Source organism: Syngnathus typhle, linkage group LG13, assembly GCF_033458585.1.
Source record: "Syngnathus typhle isolate RoL2023-S1 ecotype Sweden linkage group LG13, RoL_Styp_1.0, whole genome shotgun sequence".
Taxonomy (NCBI): domain Eukaryota; kingdom Metazoa; phylum Chordata; class Actinopteri; order Syngnathiformes; family Syngnathidae; genus Syngnathus; species Syngnathus typhle.
The window spans coordinates 4,832,501-4,853,976 of NC_083750.1; the positions used below are offsets into that span (position 1 = coordinate 4,832,501).

At 39.4% G+C, this 21,476-nt stretch overlaps 3 protein-coding genes across 4 annotated transcripts; all 3 read right to left on the reverse strand.

The window, feature by feature from the left end:
- Window positions 1–944: 944 nt before the first annotated feature.
- Window positions 945–8,884, reverse strand: LOC133165237 (xenotropic and polytropic retrovirus receptor 1 homolog). Its single transcript, XM_061294729.1, has 16 exons — window positions 8,505–8,884; window positions 7,574–7,625; window positions 7,334–7,435; window positions 6,990–7,213; window positions 6,260–6,409; window positions 5,973–6,056; window positions 5,714–5,795; window positions 5,380–5,469; window positions 5,148–5,245; window positions 4,902–5,081; window positions 4,569–4,734; window positions 4,266–4,460; window positions 3,668–3,834; window positions 3,428–3,567; window positions 3,063–3,284; window positions 945–2,673 (listed from the first exon to the last, which is right to left on the reverse strand). The coding sequence occupies exons 1-16, from the start codon at window positions 8,571–8,573 to the stop codon at window positions 2,619–2,621; spliced, it is 2,076 nt and encodes a 691-aa protein (XP_061150713.1). The 5' UTR covers window positions 8,574–8,884; the 3' UTR covers window positions 945–2,618.
- A 332-nt stretch (window positions 8,885–9,216) lies between these two features.
- On the reverse strand, window positions 9,217–18,836 carry LOC133166071 (phospholipid phosphatase-related protein type 4-like). The gene is made up of 11 exons (XM_061296061.1): window positions 18,201–18,836; window positions 15,534–15,719; window positions 15,131–15,260; window positions 14,645–14,837; window positions 14,354–14,411; window positions 13,754–13,927; window positions 13,460–13,595; window positions 13,119–13,344; window positions 12,456–13,056; window positions 12,198–12,345; window positions 9,217–12,137 (listed from the first exon to the last, which is right to left on the reverse strand). Exons 1-11 carry the CDS (start codon window positions 18,279–18,281, stop codon window positions 11,368–11,370), a joined length of 2,703 nt encoding a protein of 900 aa, XP_061152045.1. The 5' UTR covers window positions 18,282–18,836; the 3' UTR covers window positions 9,217–11,367.
- Window positions 18,837–18,976: 140 nt separating this feature from the next.
- Window positions 18,977–21,265, reverse strand: tyw3 (tRNA-yW synthesizing protein 3 homolog (S. cerevisiae)). Of its 2 annotated transcripts, XM_061296060.1 has the most exons (7): window positions 21,027–21,265; window positions 20,632–20,712; window positions 20,424–20,522; window positions 19,889–19,960; window positions 19,474–19,607; window positions 19,288–19,383; window positions 18,977–19,195 (listed from the first exon to the last, which is right to left on the reverse strand). In XM_061296060.1, the coding sequence occupies exons 1-7, from the start codon at window positions 21,192–21,194 to the stop codon at window positions 19,192–19,194; spliced, it is 654 nt and encodes a 217-aa protein (XP_061152044.1). In that variant the 5' UTR covers window positions 21,195–21,265; the 3' UTR covers window positions 18,977–19,191. The 2 variants fall into 2 exon arrangements, with proteins under 2 accessions (XP_061152044.1, XP_061152043.1); XM_061296059.1 differs by having other exon boundaries at window positions 18,977–19,383.
- Between the last annotated feature and the right edge of the window lie 211 nt (window positions 21,266–21,476).

The window sequence follows — 21,476 nt, forward strand, 5'->3', positions numbered from 1 at the left end:
CCAACTGGCTGATTGATTTGTTTTAATTGAGAGAAAAAAAAACATCAGCAAAAGCATTTCACTAACTGACCAGGAGATGGCGACAGCGCGGCATCTGAAGACCATGGATCGTTCTGCTATGCCGGTTTAAAAAAAAAAAAAAAAACGTAATTAGCTAGGGGTCAAAGGTCAAAGTTTACGGTTCAAAGTTCACCCAGGGGTCAAAGGTCGGTTCAAAGTTCACGGGGTCATGTGCACATTTTCGATTTTTAACTAGAGTTGAAAGTTCAGGGTTCAAAGGTCACCCAGGGGTCACCACGGGGTCACCACGGGGTCACCGCGGGGTCACCGCGGGTTCAAAGTTCAGGGTTCACTTTTTTTTTTTTTTTTTAGGTTAACCTTTATTTAAACCAGTGCTTCTCAATTATTTTCTGTTACGCCCCCCCTTAGCAAGAAGAAAACTATTCGCGCCCCCCCTCCCCACCGTGACTATCCTAACTTGTCTTGTAAGTCGTAAAATGTTGCACTGTCGCAAACGTGACAGAAGTAACAATGAGAGCGCCACTGCCCCCTGCTGTAGTAAACGCGCAATTACACTTTATTCTAGTACTAGCCCCAAGGGGGGCGCGCCCCACTATTTGAGAAGCACTGACTTAAACCAAGGGTGTCGACCTCCAGTCGTCGAGGGGCCGCGTTCCAATATGTTTTTCCAAGTTACCCTCGTTAAACACACCTGAGTGAAAAGATCAGTTCATTTTTACATGCTGCAGGAGCCTAACTTTTGACACAGGTGCACTTAACGAGGGAATCTTGGAAAACAGTTGGAATGCGGCCCCCGAGGATTGGAGTTTATATTTATATATATGGAGTTATATATATATATATACCTATATATATATATATACACCTATATATATATATATACCTATATATATATATATAATTTAATGAACACAGAGGTCATGTTTTGTCAAGACAAACGTTTTTATTTTTTTTAATGAACACAGAGAGGTCATGTTTTGTCAAGACAGTTTATTTTTTTAATGAACACAGAGAGGTCATGTTTTGTCAAGACACAAGTTTTGTCACCGACTAAACCTCAGTGAATTAAGGTGTGATGCTTTGAAATTTAATAACTTGGAAGACTTTTGGTTTGGCAATGATCCATAGAATTCATTGATGACGCAATCACGAAGAGCAAAGAAAACAGTCTTCCATGCCTCCCAGTGTTCATCAAAAATGTTTTGTTGTCTTCCATGCTTCCTCTTTCATTCTATTGCAGACATACTCAATGAATGAATGTCTGGTGACTGAACTGGCCAGTCACAGAGCACATTGATCATCTTCGCCTTGAGAAACTTTGAGATGGATGTATGCGATGGAGCACTTTCCTGCTCAAAATTTGACCCCTTTCATGGTTTGGAATGTAAGTGGTAGCTAATACTTCTTGATAGTTTTCTTACACAACCCCAAACCCACCTAAAGAAGCAATTTTCTGGGGAGGCCCCCAACAATATTTGCAACAGTTGTGATGCAATTCAACCAAATTTCGAATTCAGAGCACACATTTCTAAATAAATGTGCCCTTGTGACAGAATAAGCATGTAACATACATTCAACTAATACACATATATACCTAGGTTTATCTATATATTTCATGTCACTGGATGTTTAGAAAACTAAGAAGCTCACAGTCCTGGAACTATATTCATAACATTTTTCCCCAAAATTTCTATACACCTTAATTAAGTTTGTCCATTTTCTACACATAACCACGGGTACTGTATTTTTCTGACTACAAGGCACACTTAAAATGCTTTAATATTCTCTAAAAATCGCCAGTATACCTTTTAATCCTATGGATGGATGTTGGATTGAAGTTGAACAAAGTTTGACTTATGCTATACAGGTTTGTTTCCCATAATGTGCAGTAGTGGGCTTTATAAACAAACCAGTGTGCCCTATGCATGGAAATCTCCCAAAATAGACCTGTTCATCGAAACCACATCTTGTAATCCAGTGCACCTTCCGTTCCAAAAAATACAGTACATATTACTTGTAACGTGTGTGTTTATATAATTTTCCATTTAAGTTCATCCATAATAAATGTGACAGTGACGAAAAAATGAGTAAAATCGTCCTCAAATACGGTGCGTCTAAAAACCAGGTTGAACCAAAGAAAGATGATAAATCTACAAGGTGCTTTTCGGGTGTCTTAGGAGGAGTAGCGTTGAAGTCAGTCTCAAGCTTAAATGGCTGCGGAGCATCTAAGTGGAGAACAGACACCTCATGATAGTACAGTCTTCTTAGGTTCCACAAACCAGGATTGTTCATGCCAAACTAGAGGATTTCAGGAGAGGAATGTTAAGGAGTTTAAGAATCTTGAAGGTTATAAGTGAAGGTAAATTACACATTAAAGTATTCAGTGATAGTTTTTCTTGCACTCTCAGTTCTGTTGACTCTGTTTTGAAATAGTGCCGAACCTGTACAACGCTCATACAATGAGAGATTTTTACAAGCATGAGAGTCTTGAACTCAAGTGAGTTCAACGCCCAACTTGCTGGGTAATTCCTTGGTTAGGAGGATGTATTTCCTCCTTTGAATAAATTCTGGACCCAGGCAAGGGGCGTGGCCTGATGTCAGGAGTCATCATCTGTATCTTCTATCAAAACCTTGGTATCACGGGTCTTGGACCTGGAGGGGGAGGGAAAAAAATAAATAAAAATTGGCAGGCTATAAATTGTACAGTTAAGCTACAGACCTCTGAGTAAATATATTTGCATTGCCTGACATATAATTAACAAATTTAGGATGCACTTCACTTAGACTTGGAACTACATGACATTAAAGTCATCATGTTTATGGTTTGAAATCTGCACGTTAACAGAATTTGCCTATTTAGAATGAAAAGCAAGCAAGCAGGAAAAAAAGAGAAGGGCTTTTTTTTTTCCCATTCATGCCAACCAGGCAACCCTGTCTGCGTCACTGTTTGGGACAAAATGACATACTGAGTAAATATGCCTCAAGACAACTTTGCAAGTTGATAATGTATTCTGCTGTCGTGTGGGTGTTGGAAGACCTACTGTGAAGAAAGTCTTGGCCTACGTAGACTCATACTATAGCTCCGTTTCCAACTCTTTTTGCCTTGTCGGTTCCTGACTCCATCCTCCTGATCCATCATCTGCTCCAGCAGGGTCTGGTCATCAGCATTGAGTGGAGCCACGCTAATGTCTCTGACAGCTCTGAACTCACCACAGTTATTCAGATGTTCATTCTCCAGTCTGAAGAAATTCCACACAAAACGTCTGGAATAGAGAAATCCAGTATTAATTCAATTTGGTGATCCTGGCCAATTGCTAAATGCAAATAAATAAATAAAACTACAGGTATGAAGGCACACTAGAAATGGTTTAGGAAACCTACCACAACATGGATGCTTGCTACATACCTAAAGACCTCCATCGGGGCCAGTACAGTTGCCACTATATCAGAGATGCCATGAACACTGGCGATTGTGCTGAGGGAAATGGTTAAAATCCACGAAAATCTCAACAGTACATCCTCTACTATGGCACTGTAGTAATAGGCCTACAGAAAGACACACAGAACAAAAATACATGAGCAAAGTGCATCAACAAATTGCAGTCAGGTACTCAATGTCCAAAGAGAGAAGGAAGAATGTACGTACCTTATGTGGGTAGACTATCTCCTCCCTCAGAAAGGTATTTTCTCCAGCATTGCGGTCAAACAGGCCCCAGTCCATTTTCAGATCCCAAATTAGTGTGTAACATGAGCTGACCACCAAACACGTTACATATAAGTAGAAGAAAATCTTGGCATCATCATATGATTGAGCTGAGGAAACATAACAAAAATAGTCAGTTAGATTGGCAGAAAGCACACATGCATGTTTTTGTTAAATGCATAGAACCTCACCCTTAGGAATTTCAAGAGTGCTGCATTCCACTTAAAGACTTTTAACAGTCCGTTAAAAATGTTTTGCCCCATTTTGCCTGAGGAAAACAAGCTGTCTAATAATTATGCACACTGTGATATAGGGAATTGATATGCTGTGGGCCCACCATCCCTCATTACACAAATACACATCACTTAACATGAGCCTTTTGTTTGTTATGGGAAAAAGTATCTCATTGAAAAAGGTAAAAAGACAAGTGATACACTTTGGTTGAATGTAATTTACCTTACCATAATAGAATCGAGAAAAAAGGAATGTCCTACTGTTGATTGTCCGCATAAATCTGTGTGAAACTGTTTCTTAAGTGTACCTTTATGTGTGCTGTAGAGAGCAGCAAAAGTTACAACAAAGAAGGAAGTGGAGTATTTTCCAGCATTAACCAGGTGAGGGAAGGCCCTTTTCGTGTCCCGGTAACGACGAAGACACTGGATGAATCTGAACCAAGCAGGAAGACAGTGAACCACTGCACGGACGCCATAGGAGTAGGTATTACACACATCGTTACCTGAACATGATGACATTTGAATCCTGTTACAATAACATTTGACTGCTTACAAACAATATCACTTGATTCATGTAAATGTTCATCGTTTCATTGCAATTGCAGTCTCACCTTCACTGCTGATGAGTCCATCGTGTTTTTTCCAGTCAAGTTCAAAACTGTAAAAACAGACCATGTACTCCATATCTAACAAAACAACTCCCAAAGAGTTCAACTGGTCAGCCAACCAGAAGTCAGCAAAGCCAACACGATGGAATGGTGCGGTCATTACTCGAAACTGTGGAAGAAAATATGGATGCTTTTTTCCAAGTAACACTTGATATGCGTGTGATAGTGAATCATTTCAAACAAATGACCAAAACTAAATCTCAATCACATTTGAGTTAAACCTGGATATGTGTGTGTTCCTTTACATTCAGATTATGTGCGGTAAGTGATGTTTACCAAAAGTTTGAGAAGCCAGAAGCGTGACTTGTAGTAGCAGGTCTTGATTGGGTTGATAAGGAAGACAATAAAAAAGCCATAAAGAGCCAAAGGATGGGCTTGCATTGGCAATGGAATGCTGTCACTAAATAGACATGACAGCAGGCTGACACACCACAACACCCCCAAAAAACCTGCAATCTGAAGACAAGACCAAGTCAGCCAAGGTTATTGGGGAATTTGTCATACACGTGCGCTTGTTCAAACCTCAAACAGATGTTGATGCGATAGGTTATTTCTGGGATTGAGTTCAAATATAAGCACATGGTTGACTCCTGCTTGCCTCCATCCATAGGTGTTAATACCTAGAACGAAATTAAGAAGAAAGAAAATACCTGTGAGAAGACTCAAGAGTATATTTATTGATGGCTGTCGCCTGAGTAACAGATGCCCAAGAATGCTGATTTGATTGTGTGACATGTCACATTTGTGTGTTTACCTAAGAGGAAGAGAAATTCTATTAAAAGGAAGCCGCCTCGGTAGATTCTAATCATTGGCCAAACGTCAGCGATGGGAAACATGACAGCTCCTGAAAAAAAGATTTAAAGTTAGAGACAAAAACGAAAAGTCAAACCAGTTTCTACAGCCTCATTGAACATGCAATGTGTCAAGATTTCCCCAAAAAATGAACGTCGAAATGCTGCCCATGTTAATGTGACTACAATCGATAGGATAATTGATTGTAAAAAGATTGCTTTGCGGGAGCCCGAGTATCTTCTTTAGACACTGAACCATAACAACTATGTAGTAGTTTCAAATTGGGTGTGTAATACCTGTAATAATGACAGTAACCATTAGGACGAGGAAAACTCCACAATAAAGTCCAACTCTAAATGTGGTCCAAGCGGGAGCTGGCTGTAAGAAGACAGAAATAACATGAAGAACACACAAAACCGATAAAAACAAAAAGAATGAATTCTCGACATTAGTCTTCATGTATGTCCGAGCCCACTTGTTTTTGTATTTTTTTTTTTTTTAGTTGAAGCTTTATGTGTGTGTGTGAGTGTGTGTGTCTGTCTGTGTGTGTCTCACCTGCGCAGCTCCCAAGGGAGGTACCCTCAATCTCTTCATGGCCCTCTGCCTGTCACCACCTTCCAACTCTATTGTGACCAATGCCTGAAAACCAGCAACAAGGTACTATAAAGTGCGCCACAGGCTTAATCAGATGTGCAGAGTTAACATTTTAAGTATCTCTGTTATGTCAAATCACAAACGGACACGTGATCTGGTGACAATTGCCACGAGTCCAATGGAATATCTTCGCAATCATTTTTTTCTTTTTTTTTCAAATCCCTTGCAATTATATGAAATCTGTTTACCTCAGTCTCAGATATGAGCTGTGTGATTTTCTTGCAAGTGTAGAATGGAGCCACCTCAACGTGGGACACTCTCCAATTAGCCCCCCGAGATGTATCCAAAATCTTATCATGCTTCTTCAGGATCTTTCTGAAGCCTGTGAAATTCAGGTTCTGCAGACAGGCATGGAGGGAGAGAACTCATGGTTAATGGACTTTCAGGTCATGTCATCACAGAAACATTTAAATAGGCCATGGGGGAAAAATAACAGCGTTGTTTGAAAACAAATAAAACTCCACAATGCCTGCCTATACAAATATGAAATCAGCTGACTTTTTTATGTTCCTATTTATCCATCCATCCATCTTCCCCTGACCTCAACGCTATTGAGAACCTTTGGAGTATCATCAAAGGAAAGGTCTATGATAACGGGAGGGAGCTCACATTTAAGCAATAGCTCTTGAAGCCTATTCTGTCCTCATGTAACGCAATTGAAAGAGATACCGTCCAAAAACTGACCAATTCAATGGAACAAGGGGTCCTATGTTCAAATGTAACTTCACCTATAATTAAGTTTTGATTTGAATAGTGTTTGATTTCAAGTTGGACATAGATAATTGGTAATGGTTGGTACGAGGGGTGCTCGACTTCCTGCAATAATTTTCCAACAAACCGATGAAAATTAGAATATTAAAAAAATAATAATAATAATAATAAACCAAATATTTTAGTGAGCCATTTGTGTTTCTACACCTGGTAGTTCTGCAACAGGATCAAACTGAGGTAGAACTCTGAGAAGGCCAGCTGAAGGTCTTTTATATTTCTGTGTTTGCATCTCTCTTGCTGTGATAGGGTAAACACGGTTTTCCTCCTTCGCAGATCCCGCCCATTGGTTGCAGTCTCTCTCTGGGCATCCAATGATGATTGTAATTCATTTTGTAGGGTGGCGAATCTCCGCTGAGCCTCAGCCAGCTTTTCTAGAAGACGGAGGGAAATAAAAGAGAGGGATAACATTTTATGGAACAAACAACAACATACAGCTTTCTCTCTCTCGCACGCTCTCTCTCTCTCACTCTCTCTACATTTAATTTTCTTACCTGAATAAAACGTGTTAATCTTGGCCAGCTCTTTTTCACATGACTGGAAGAACTTCTCCTCAAACTTGGCATAATACCTTTTAACGGTGTCCTCATCCGTAACTACAGAAAGAGAAATTCAATATTTGTCAAAGGTCATTTACGGTGAGCCATTGCATACTTGTTGTGATTATACAACACAGAGAGACAAAAAGAGGGAGTGAGACAGACACTGGAAGACAAATTACAGAAAGAAAATACCTTCAATGGACGGGGCCTGATCCTGAGCAGCATATAACATCTCTTTGAAAGCCTGAAGATACAGAAACAAAACATGATAGTACAGTATGGGTTATGCGGTTCGCTGTAACATTACTCACATGATTCTATCTCTTTCACACATTTTATGAGTACAGTGATCCTTCATTTTTCACAAGAGATGCGTTCCAGGACCGCTCTCGCCCTGCTGGTCGGCTGACACACACTCAGAGGCACGCCCCGAGCTATCAGCGTGCATTTAAACGTCGTTCTCCCGTCACTTATAAACCCACACAGTGGCGCATTCGCAAAAGATGAAGCGCGAAATGGCAAGGGATCACTGTATGGACCTGAAGACATAACTTATTTTTTATCATAATGAAAGCGCCACCTACTGGCTACAGGATATAAATGATTTTTTATTATTATTATTCTCGTAGCAGGTTAACCAGATCAATTTCATATTTACTCGCAAATAACAATTTTGAGGGGAACATTTTAGATGAGTGTCCAAAATTGTTAGACCCATTAAAATAACAGATAAATGTTCAAAAAACAATGGGGCTGATCAAAAGTATTACGACCAGAAATCCATCGCTTCACCACAGTGGTATAGCGTATGAAAAGGTAAACAGTTTGGTTACTGCTGTAGATCGAAGCAGTTAGTATCACGCAACACAGCCAAATAACATGGACAACAACATGCATAGTCAGCATGTTTTGACGAACTGAATCCACAACAAAGAGTAATTACACTGGTGTGTGCTGACAATAAAAATAAAATGGAAAATAACAATTCAGATGTACTGTATTTCTCGTTTCGAATTGTTTCTGTACAACAGAAAATTTGCATCACAACATTTACATGATTATTTACAACACAAATGTATACGGTACACCACGAATTTGAAGTTAGCATGTATTTCAGACATACCTCATACTGAATGTATTGTTTCCTCCATTCTGGGGTGATGTGAGCTGAAAGATGCTCTGTGAATTTCATTTTGTATGTTGATCCCCGACAGGTCGCTGTAAGATAATCGACTGACTGAATAAAAACCCACTAGGATAAACGAATCATGGCTAACGAACCTCGTCTATTCTTGCCACTAATCCCCAATTATGTTTTCATTGTAGCATAGCTATCGAGTCCAAATTTTGACATTGTTCGTGCCGAGTGACAGTGGTGCGTAGTTTTAACAAATGATGTTAATATTCAATCTAGCGCCAAAATGTCGCACAAAACAGAGAGTTTAATGGTCGCATTATCTGCAACGGCCTCTTTCGTGGCAACCGCTTCTTCGTTTTCTTCTTTTTCTTTTTTATTTAATGGTGGTTGGTTATCAGCTTTTTAGAGCATTACCGCCCCCATCTGGACTGGAGTGTGATTCAAAAGTCCCCTTCCCCTCTCAATTGAATATAGGTTGGAAAGGATTTTGTAAACACTTTTATTCATTTTTTTATTGATGTTTTACATGGCCCAACTTCATTCGAAGCAGGGTTCGTCGTACTTTGCAAAAGCTATAGATTTTTTAAATTATATTTCACAGACAAAATACAAAATAGGTATTTTACTGTAAATAAGGCAATGTAGACATGAATTGTAAAATACCCATTTATCTATCCAACAACAAATACTGTATGCATTACTTGTGTGTGCACATCTTGCAAAATTTATATACACTATGATATTTAATATTTGATGATATGGTAATCATAGTAAAAGCTATTGCAAGTGTATCTATAGATATGTATGCACAAAGGTTATTCAGGCAACACTTAAAATGATCATAAAGCTGAATGATTTGAAGTCAAACAGTTGTATTGTTTCAAAATTAAGCATCATTTTAGCCATGCCATACCCTCGAAACATCCAAGCACATTGTCAGCTCCTCACAATGTCTCACGTATGTATGCTTTTTAACACTTGCTCATTGTCCTACAGCTTGAGTACAAAAACATAAAAAATAAATACATTTCAAAGCTCTTTGTCATCTACACAAATTGTCTCGTATACATAGAAAGTTTTACATTTCTAGTTCACAACTGCACCACAAAATTAAGCTGTTGTTCATAATCAAATTCTACAGTTCTATATCTAAACGTATGAAGTTTCACAGAATGGTTGCCGTCAAAAGCGCAATCAGAAAATACATGACCGCATAGCCACATCACATTTTTGATCATTAATAAATGAAAAAAAGAAATGATTTAAAGTGGGAATATGTTTTTTTTTATGATACACCCTACAGGCTTAATATGTTTGCTGATACACTTATAAGCAACAGAAAATTACGGTATTTCACCCACGCCATTTAGAGTCACAAGTCAAAAATTAGTGGGCAAAAAATGACATTTCATTAGTATGAGATAACAGCAACATAACCGGCAGCAACTACAAGATATTAATATTTGTAAAGTATTTTAAAAGTTTTAAGAAATATGTTTTTACAGTGTTGAGGCCACGTCAAAGAAGTGCAAAATGTTCCTCCAATGATGGCACTTATTTTGTAGATCTAGACATAAAAGTAATGACTCCAAAAAAAGGCTCAGAAGTAATTTTACCACACACTGCTAAAAGTAGCATCCGACATCAAAAGGCGAGTAAAAGAGTTGAACGAGCTTATTGTTTATTTACGGTATCACTGACGGTTTTGGAAAAAGCATTTGGGAAGGAGACTGCTTGTTTTTGTGAATCGATGGCATCGTATATCTGCGGCGCCCTGTCAAAGACGTGAGCAGCAGCCAGCACAGTACCTTGTATACAATTTTATTATACAATTTTATTGACAGCGTGATAAATTATTAGTTTGCAGTGTGCAGTGTATTTTTGTTTATTAAAAATTCTACAAAGTATATCAATCATTTTGTTGAAGCTATATAAATATACACTTTATTATATAGTTTAATAGTATTCTTCAAAACATTTTAGTATTCTACATGTCTTGTATTTTACATTATATAGCTTTATTATTACAAACTTCCTCTGGACTGCATTTTTACAGGGTATTCCTACATTCTGGATACAGTATGTCTCTGTACATACGTGTGTATGTGTGTGTGTGCGAATGCGTGTGTGCGTGCGTGTGTGTGTGTGTGTGCAGGGCTTTGTTAAAAATGATTCAGAATCCATAACTATTATTGTACAGCTGTGTTTGTTTCTGTTTTTTTGAGTTGAAAATTGCAAAGACAGCAGAATGTAAATTCATAAAATAAAAACTGGTTGTTAGGGAGTAAATTCAATTGACTATTGATGGAATTCTATTTTACAGTTCTACAGTCTCTTGAGATTGTTACAATATAAAAGAATATGACTTGATAAAACAGGATATACATATGTAGTATGTTGTATTTAGAATGTTTGTTAAAAAAATTACTACTACTTTATTTGAATCTTTTACCCACTTATTCTACATCGGTCTACACAATTTGTACAATAATGAAGCAAAGTTTGGAGAATGAGATTATTGTCTTCTGTTTCTTCTGATTCATCAGTGACCCACAGAGTCGTAGAGGTGAATCAAATCAGTTGGTGAGAATATAATAATACAGAAATAGTAATAGCAGTGGAATTTTAAATGTTCAACAGTTTAAGCAGTCCAAATTTTGTGTTTGCTTTTTCCATATGTCCAGTCGACCGAGACGTGATGTTGAAAGTAAAATGCTCATATCACAAGGGAAGTAAAAGGATTTTTAAAATGATAATTTATAAATAGATAAACGATAGATAAAATGGCTGAAGGGTACAGCCCAGTCAGGTTGTCAAATGGCCAAAATATACACCGATGTACTTCACATTAAGCTTCCTTAAAGGCCATCCCTAGATTTGGAGGTGGGGAGTGAATCATAAGGGGACGGGGTAAAGTAGGTGGCGGGCGTGGGCCTGGATGGCCAAACATTCCTTCCAGATGCCTGTTAGTATGAATGGGGTTATCTTGAAAACCTTCCAAATTTCCTTGAAAAAGATTGCCGCGTTCGTTTTGGAAGAGGTTGCTTTTATCACAGATGATGTGATCCGTCATAAGGCTTGAATCTTGGCTAAAGTGAATATGCGTGCCACTTTTTCTCCTCAAGGTGGACTCCCGGCTGGAAGATGCAGCTGATTGGCTGTCTGAGCTGCACTCACTACTTGCAACGGTCCCTTCCACAGGGGTGACTCTGATGGTGGTGATAGATTGAGGGTGATGATGGAAAGGAGGAGCAAATACGGCACTGGGAGTGTGAAGATTGCTTGTGTTGGTATCCTGAAAAGCAGAATGTGACTGATATATTATGTGTGGGTGATTGGTGTGTACACCTTCTTGAACAACTTTGCTTTCCAATCTGCTCCCTGTTACACCCTGTCGCCCATCCAAAGACCCAGCATCCTGCATGGAATCACAGTTTTCTGTATTTCTGTGCAAATCACTGATGTTAAAAGCTGGCTGTTGTAGTGATTGGCACATTTCTGATGGATTCCAACGCCAAGAGCCACTTCCATCATTGGTCAGAGGTTTCATCACAGGCTCATTTGACTTTGGATGGGCTTCAACACGGACTATACTGCCGGTTCGTTCTAAACCTTGGCCTTAAAAAGAAAGAACAAATATCAGAGACTTGAAATCAAATTTGTCTATTTGGTCTGTACCTTCAATTGCACCAGTAGTGGAGGCTGGTGGTGATGGGTCCTGGTCCATCAGGGTTCTATACCGAATGGATCCAGTGCAGCTGACAGTGCTACCACCGTCCTCTGATCGAGAGTTGCGCAAACCTTGCTGTTTTGAAAAAGAGATTACCTAGAATGACAGATTGCAATGAAAAGGTATTTTATTGTGGAAAAGTCAATATCCAGAATGATAGAAGCAACACACAATTAGATCGAGGAATAAAAATAAAGATCAGTCACCTGCATGAGTCGAGGCTGACCACCTGCACTGAGGGGTCTGCAGGGGATAGTGGGCTTCTCTGCAACTCTCATCCATTTCTGTTTAGCAGATCCAACCACATCAAAAGTGCTGTCTTCCGATTCACTCTCCTGATCCTTGCTGGTAGAATTTTCCTCTTCAGGAATGTGAACTAGTTGAGAAGATCCAGGACGTGATTGAACAACCATTCTTGATCCACCAGCAAAGCCACTTCCTCCATTCTGGGTCAGGGGATTTTTATTGGCTATGGAAACACAGCTTGCAGCTATTTTTATATATGAGGCTGGGATGTGGGCTCCAGCTTCTTGGCCAGTCGCTGAAGAAAAGTGGGCTCCACTCTGGACGTCTGTATCCAAACCTGCGCAAGATGATTCAGTGGGGTAGTGTCGCTGCACATCCTTTTGAGGAGATAAGGAAGTTGGTTTGATGCCATCCATAACCTGCAGAGACAGCTTCCTCTTGTCGTTTTTATTCTTCCACTGGCTGAGGAGTTGCTTGGATCGAGCGGAATCCATTGAGGTATGGACGGAGGCTTGACGCCTTGGAATGCGACCTCCCTCCAATGATGAGCCACCATGAGACCTGGAGGAATAAACACAACAGCTTTATATATGTACAGTATACAATCAAGATTTGGTGATTACCTTGGCAGAGTGCTGCTGTTGAAGGTTTTGTCACAATTGGTCATTGGACTAGGCGGAACGAGCATCTCCAAATTACCACTGGCAATCTTCACATTGGATTGAGAAGGCTCCCGGTAGGAAGAGCTTCGTTTGAGAATTTGTTCACTTTGCTTAGGGGACAAGGTGTGGTAAGGGGTCCTGATGTTGACCTGCTCTGGTTGGCTGGCTGTCAACATGTGGTGGCCCACTAAATCACAAAGTAAAAAGACAAAATTACAGTAGATTAATTTGCTGTGTCTTGAGGATTGGTCTGATCTGTGTCATATCTTGATATGTGTGATTTCAACTAAATGTTTTTATACCTTGGTGGTTGTTGGTGGCATCTGATTGGCAGACGCTATGGAAAGAAGAAGGGAGATGCTTCCTTAATGTGAAGAGAAGCGGTTGCTTTTTCAATTTATCTTCACTGGGCCGGAAAGTTCCCGCTGCAAAAATTCCCTGAATACAAAGTAACAAAGTCAATCTGATGACACATTAGACTCACAAAAAATATTAGGCTCGGACAGAGGTGGGCAAAGTTTTGAAAAGTTGTGATTAGTTGCCCATCCGCCGTCTAATATTCCCACATTCAGATCAATAAAACAAAACTGCATTACCAGGTAGGTAGCAACAGCTAGCCCAAGGATCCATCCACAGTAGACATCAGCAGGGTGGTTTCGGAACTGTATGACCCTTGTCAATCCGGCTAGGATGGCCAACATGATGAAAGAAAACACCAAGAGAGGCTTCAGCAGCTTTGTGGAATCTGTCAGCACTGCATTCAAATACATCTGAAACACATTTCAAAACCTTTTACGCAATCCAATCATGCATCATATTGTGATATCTATTTTAATCATACAAAGAGTCATTTTCTAAGGAAGCGTAGAGCTGTCAATGAGGAGGAAAGATTTTTTTGACTGGCAAATACTTTTGAGCATTCTCGCAAGTATGTTTCATCGTACTCACAAATACATTTGAACACACTCGAAAACATGTTCAAATGCACTCGAATATTCATTCAAACATCCTTGAAGCTAAATGCTACTAACATTTCCATTATGCCACAGGGTATTGACTAGCATGCATGAATAAAAAAGCTATTTTGTTTGAAGCATCATCATCGTCATAATCGGCTTCGATGGACAACAGCAAGCAAGCGTCTGTGTGTGCGTGCAAGTTTGTGCGTGGGAGTGTGCGTGCATGCGTGGACTTACGGAGACATAGACAGCTGCAAAGCCAGCCAAAGAGGCATGTTGGGAGGGGAAAGACTTCCTTTAAAATAAGCAGAATTAATTATGTGGCTTTATCGTGCAAAAAGATAATAATTACACCACTAAGTAATCAATCTCCTATGAGTTGAAAAAGGTTGACAGCTAAATTATTGTGTGTGCAAATTTGTCAAAACAGAACAGCAATGCATTAATCGACACACATATCCTGGTGCACACTTAACATCCAAAAGCATGTATAAATACTGTTCATTTAGGACAGAAAACAATATTTACCTCCCAGCAATGATTAGAATGTCTTGTCCCGAGCAAATATCCTCCAAGATAAAAGCTTCATCACAAGTTGATATATTAATGTGAGTTAAATTGGGTTTGCACACATCCAGCCAGTAAGGTGTGTGCTGTCCAGTGGAGAGCTGAAAAACGTGAGTTATCACAGCTGTCACACACAGGCCGAAGATATGGACACCTGTGAAAAAGTAGTAGAATTGTATTTAATTGAAAATGATGTATATCGGATGGATGGATGGATGGATGGATGGATGGATGGATGGATGGATGGATGGATGGTTGGATGGATGGATGGATGGATGGATGGATGGATGGATGGATGGATGGATGGATTATCCTCCCCTTCACACTGCACATCTACTGAATTGAACCAAACCGCTTCAAATTTGAAATATAGTCATCCCCACTTATCGTTCATTGTAGTAATTGTAAAAAAAGGCATAGAGTATACTGCTGTAGGCGTTTCCTCACCAATGAAGCGAACAACTCTGCGAATGTAGGAGTTGAAATTACACCCTGCGGCACTGATGTTTGCCTCCGTCTGCAGAGTGGAGGACTTCCTCGATAGATAGCAGAATAGAATAGCCTCTCCTATAAGGATCTAAACAAAAAGAAGAACAGGTAAAATACTCATGCATATGCATTCAATGGACAAGCCCATTTGTTATATTGCATCCAGGATATATTGACTACTTATGACTGCTAATGTCCTATGACCCTGTAATGACCCTGTTCAAGGATTGTGGTCAGCTATGTTGTATGGTTTAGAGACGGTGGCGCTAACAAAAAGACAGGAGGCAGAGCTGGACGTGGCAGAGAAGATGTTGCAATTCTCTTTGGTGACAAAATGCTGGTAACTGCAGATTCTACTCACCGTAGCAGTGGGAATGGCAAAAGCCAAGCTGTAGAGTAAAGGCAGAGGACAAACTTCTTTTTGGGGTATGATGTAGGGTAGAGAAAGACTTTTGTCATTACAGCTGTACCCAGAATGCACTGGCTGGAAAATATCTGTTACCTCCAGGAAATAGAGACTGATGACCGATAAGGCTAGAATAGGTAGCTGTAATAAAGACAAACACACAAAACAGAAATAACAAATGCATTTAAGTATTTGAAATGTAAGACTTTGGAGCGATTGCTGATCCACCACATCAGGCCTCAGGTACGACATGCCCTTGACCCTCTACAGCAGGGGTCACCAAACTACGGCCCGCGGGCCGGATACGGCCCACGGGACCGTTTAATCCGGCCCGCCAACACTGAACAAATTGTATTATTAAACTTTTTTTTTTGCTCATTTTGCCTGCAATGACTGCGTTTCCCCAGTAGATGGGGAAGCGCTCGCCTGCGCATTTACTACCGGAAGCCGTGTCAGAAAGCTCGGTGCACACTCACAAGTGCGTCTACGGACATGGCGCACTCGCGCTCTATTTGTATCAGTCCCGAATTTAGAGCGTGGGCTGTGACGACAGCATGCTTGTCATTTGCGCGCTGAGCTTTCAGATGCAGTTTTGCTGGAAACTACAACCTACAAAAGGATTATAAGGAAGGAACACAAGAACTTTAAGAGACTGCTCATATTTGTCAGAGAGGTTCTGCTCTGACAACTGAGCTGAACTTTTATCAGTTAAGATTGTGCATGGCACAACAGAAAGTTAATGTTCCATGGTTTTTTTTCTATGAAGAACCCAGAGAGAGTTATTTAGTTATTATTTATTTCCCGTTTTTTCTGTGAAGAACTCAGAGAGGGTTATTTAGTTATTATTTATTTCATTAATAGTGTTATTATTTGTTTCCTGACTTTTTTTCTGTAAAGAACCTGGAAAGGGTTATTAAATAACCGTTATTTGGTTATGTGTGGCTTTCTGGAAAACAATAAATTTTTTAAGCTACCCTACGATCGTCACACTTTTTCTGTTACAAACTGACACCGGCCCGCCATCAGAGAAGGGAAAGGTTATGTGGCCCTCACAGGAAAAAGTTTGGGGACCCCTGCTCTACAGTTTGCATATCAGGAGAAGGTAGGAGTTGAGGAAGATATTGCCTACACACTGCATCTCTCTCTCTCTCTCTCTCTCTCTCTCTCTCTCTCTCTCTCTCTCTCTCTCCTGGACAAGGGCCAAGGTGCTGTGAGGATTACTTTCCTGGATTTCCAGGCTGTTGTCCATCATGGACAACTCCATCTATCTATCTAGCTAGTTTTCTGTCTATCTGTCTAATTTATAATGTACAAAGCAGATAATAATTTGTTACCTCACAACATTCAAATAATGTTCAAGAATAAAGAAGTCAAATACAATCATAGAAGATTTTGGTGAATGATATGCCTGTAACACTCTAAAAGAAAAATATATCTCTTGTAGTGGGATAGATTCACGGAACAGCCTGAAACAAGACGTTAAAGATAATACTTCCATATATAAATTCAAGAAAACGCTTACCGCTTAAATATACTAAGACAGGGTATCAGTAAACATCCTGACTGGAACAGGTAGGAATTACCGTTTTTTTTCCATGTATAATGCGCAAAATTCAACTAATTTATTGTCCTAAAATCTGGGGTGCGCATTATACATGGGTAATTTTTTTATTTTTTTTATCCGGATATCAGACAGAGGCCGCCATTACAGATGCACTTTCTTCTCTGCAGTTCACTTCAAACACGCTCCACACAAACACAATGCTCTCGTATCAGACGTTTGTTCGATCACCTGCTCGTTTGCTGTCACAATGTACCCTACACAAATCCGAAACATTTCTTCGCTATTGAGTTTGCTAGCGCATGCGCAGTGATACTGACCGGCAGAATAACATCCGGTTGATCTTTTTTCTGAAATAATTTTACGTTTACGGACTTAAGTAGGAGTCAAAATTTGGGTGCGTATTATACATGGGTGCAGGCTTTTTTCCAGCATCAACATGCCATTTTTAGGGTGCGTATTATACATGGGGGCGCATTATACACGGAAAAAACGGTAAGTCTCTGTTTAATGACAATGATGTTTTATTGTAAAAACGTTTAAATATTTGCTGAATGTCGATTATTTTCAGACACCATATGCACTCTATGTATCATAAAGCGGTAATCATGGACAATCAAACAATCCTTAACAATGGCAGCTACTTTATTTTGGTCTCATGAATGCTTGTTAATAATTGGTTCAACTGAAATGTTTGCAATCATTTATTGTAAATGCAAAATTAGAAAGGGGGTGGGTGAATATGCTTCAGCCAACTCCTTTTGAGCATGAATCTTGTTTAAAGATTTTTCAATTGTGTATTTTGTGTATTATTACATTTGTTGCGCAATAAAAAAATATATAGTATACACGTACACACACACACATATATACATATTATATGTTACATATACACAATAGCTAGACAGACGGATAAACAGACACAGACAGACAGACAGACAGATAGATAGATAGATAAGACAGATAAGATTAGATAGATAGATAGATAGATAGATAGATAGATAGATAGATAGATAGATAGATAGATAGATAGATAGATAGATAGATATAGATAAACTAACCTCAACAAAATAAAAACATGGCAGCAACGTTACGCTTTCCTTTGTCTCCCCTCCAAATTTCAGTCGTTTCAGGGTAGTCATTACGAGCCGCTGCTGTTCTCTCCCGTTGCCAAGAGACAAGGCGCCGTACTTAATAGCGTGTTATTTAAGGCAAAATGCAATCGTTTTCCAGCAAAATAATGTCTCTCGCCTGTCGAGCTGATAACCTGATGCGGATGGTTGTCCTGCGTTTCGGCTTTGATTGACGTAAATGCGTGTATTCGGTGCTCTGCTAAGGTTCGTATGTCCAAATTCAAATATTATTATCGAGGAGTGCAGTTCCTTAAATCCACTGCTCAAATATGGAATTCTACTCCCCCGGCTCTGTTGCGCTGGTGGATCATAGTGACCAACTTGCGGCTCGCGAGCCACTTGCGCACGCACATGCACACACAGGCTGGCGCACGGGAAAAAAGTACGCGGGCATGGACACACGCGCGCGCACACAATTTACTCCCGTGAAGAGTACTAGATGCCCTCATCACAAAATTCTTACTTTCGTCCAAGTTACCCCACTTTAGTTGTCTAGGCAAGCAAAACAAAAAAATACATCTCAGACAAGACAAAGCAAGAAAACAGAGAATGCAATTTTTGAGTGGTGACCAGCAATATATAAAATTAAATAATATAGAAACTATATGAATATAAAAACAAATATGCCATATTATAGCTACAAAGCTAATTTTCTGTAGTCCCTTAGTAGGTCAATACAGAAGAAAATAGAACACACAAATATATAAATACATATAAATACATTTATGTGCATACAATACATTTTTACATGTTATTTCTTTTGATCGCTTTGAAAAAATTGAAAAATCTGACTTTTTTTTTTTTTTTTTAACTGAGAAGCAAACATGATTTTAAAAGCCAGTAATTTATTTGCCCCATGGATAATATCAGAACAGAAGCTGCCTCTTTAACGCTCCTTGCATCAGTGTAAATTACAGCATCATCTGCATAAATTTGAAAATTCACGTTATTGCATGTTTTGAGAAGATCGTTTATGTACAGGGAGAAAAACAGATATAGACATCATAGTTCTTGCCTCTGCTCAGACACAACTGATTGATTCTTGTCTTTTTTGTTTTGTAGTTTTTCGGTGCTTTTTTTCATCACAGTTGTCTGGATGCTCTGGTAAAACCTGGAAAATATAAGTTACAGGACTTGTGTCTACATTTACAGTCAAAACACAATTTTGGCGAGGAACTTATTTTAACCAAACGTTACTCACCTTTCAATTAGTCTTAAATTCGCTTCCATCTTTTGATTGGCTATCCCAATTAAGAAATCTATATACTCATGTGAAACCAAAAGATTGCCTTGGTGACTGAGCGGAACCTCCAAGCTATGGGTACAGCGGACTGCCTACAGATGGAAAACACAAGAAATAAAACGTGATACAATTGGTCAGAAAGAACAACACATATTGTAAGTCTAAAGTAAAATTAAGTAGGTTAAGGCAAGCCTGTCCATGAAAATGTGACACGGAGGAAACAAGTGGAGAACAATTTGTTGTTTCTCTTTACAACAAACACATTTTTCATTCTAGTGGTAGCACCACCAACTGGCTATGGGAAATATTTGTTTTATTCTTTATTGTTTTTCTCCCAAGGAATAGTGTTTTTTATTCAGAAAGATTACAGTACCAAGATGATCTTCCCGGTCTTGCCCAAAGTGAGACCGGAGTTCCTGAAGCCAGACTGCACAGCTGCAGAAAGCTAAACAGAAGAGACGTTAATTGAAGAAAAAAAAAAAAAAAAATGGGAACACATTTTTCAACTCAAAACAAATCCCACAATGCAGGTGGTGTGGGAATCGTTGGGTCCCCTGACAATTCAGGAAGTGGGATTCTTCTCATGGCTGCATGTTTTGGACGGCTCGTTTACGACACAACTGACTGCAAGAAATTGCTAGTTTTGTTTCACGTATGAATTAACCATATATACCAGCTCAGTGGCCTTGTGGTATGAGTGCCCGCCCTGAGACTGGGAGGTCGTGCATTCGATCCCCTGCCGAGTCATACCAAAAGACTATAAAATAAAACCCGATGCCTCCCTGCTTGACACTCAGCTTTAAGGGTTGAATTGGGGATGCTGTGAGGAACTGCGCCCCACAGTCATTATTAGCAATGTATAGCTTCTACTATGAAAGCTCGTCTGAGGACGACTTAACTAAACTCACCATCAACCGTGCATCTTCTTGTGTCCTACATTGAACATGGAGCACAAATGGCTCAAACTTCAGCACGGCACTTCCACAGGAGAGGGCCAGAGCAGACACCTGAAAAGCAATCGCATATTCAATAATCATGTAGTATTCACAAATATTAAACCATTCACATCATTTAGTTAATGAACAGGTTAATGACCTAGTGAAAAAAGATCCTTACCACATCATCAAATTTGCACTTTGTATGTGAGACATACAGCCAGACAAGGTTCTTCTTCTGTACACCACCATTTTCAAGAGCCTAAAACACATTAACATCCAAAACAAGGGGAGAGGCGATACCATACTGTTGAACAGACAATTTGTAAGACATTGCATTTTCTTTTTGTAATGAAATGCCGGAACTCTAATCACTGAGACCCCCAATGCCACACCTCCACCTGGAGGGAGTAGTTTTGCTAAAAATCAATTAGAAGGGGCACCTATATTAGAAATGCACAATTTGTTGTTTTTGCATTTAACCGTCGATAATCTGCACACGTACGCAACGTGACAATTATGTTATTGTCATTAGCTAAAACAACCGTATCCAGATAAACGTAACATTTCACTTACCGTGTCAATTACAGTAATGCGTCCTGAGCATGAACTAGTGGTGAAATACTCCTCGCAGCTATTGAGCAAAGACACCAAGTGGACAATGTCTTCATCCACATTTCCCTTTTTACTAATGTCACATTTGTTGAGACACCGCTTCTTACACTCACTAAACGTTTTCTCCATTTTTGACGGCAGCTTTGATATGCTTTAAAACTGGTAAAAGCGGCGTCAACTTCCTCTTGTGTAATGGGGTTGGTAGCGTTGAGGTGTAATGGCACCACCTACTGGACTGGAGTATCATCAGTCCATAGGCAAGAACAGAAGCGAAAGGCAATACCGAAAGGTTTATTTTATGTTGCGAACTCTGCTATGATTAAAAGTTAACCATTGCGTTGTCTTGCAGGCCATATTTAGAAAATATGTAGAAAAAAACCATAATATATTTTTTTCTAACTTGAAAATTTC

Excerpts from the sequence above, each read along its gene's own strand:
- LOC133165237 (XM_061294729.1), bottom strand. The coding sequence starts at position 8,573 with ATGAAATTCACAGAGCATCTTTCAGCTCACATCACCCCAGAATGGAGG. Across the intron at positions 7,436-7,573 it reads TCAGGCCCCGTCCATTGAAG|TTACGGATGAGGACACCGTT; the intron begins GTATTTTCTTTC and ends CTCTTTCTGTAG. Across the intron at positions 7,214-7,333 it reads GATTAACACGTTTTATTCAG|AAAAGCTGGCTGAGGCTCAG; the intron begins GTAAGAAAATTA and ends TCCGTCTTCTAG.
- LOC133166071 (XM_061296061.1), bottom strand. The coding sequence starts at position 18,281 with ATGACTACCCTGAAACGACTGAAATTTGGAGGGGAGACAAAGGAAAGC. Across the intron at positions 15,261-15,533 it reads TTGCCATTCCCACTGCTACG|ATCCTTATAGGAGAGGCTAT; the intron begins GTGAGTAGAATC and ends CTTTTTGTTTAG. Across the intron at positions 12,346-12,455 it reads GTCAGCCTCGACTCATGCAG|GTAATCTCTTTTTCAAAACA; the intron begins GTGACTGATCTT and ends CTGTCATTCTAG.
- tyw3 (XM_061296059.1), bottom strand. The coding sequence starts at position 21,194 with ATGGAGAAAACGTTTAGTGAGTGTAAGAAGCGGTGTCTCAACAAATGT. Across the intron at positions 19,608-19,888 it reads AGACCGGGAAGATCATCTTG|GCAGTCCGCTGTACCCATAG; the intron begins GTACTGTAATCT and ends TTCCATCTGTAG. Across the intron at positions 19,384-19,473 it reads AATTTAAGACTAATTGAAAG|GTTTTACCAGAGCATCCAGA; the intron begins GTGAGTAACGTT and ends TATATTTTCCAG.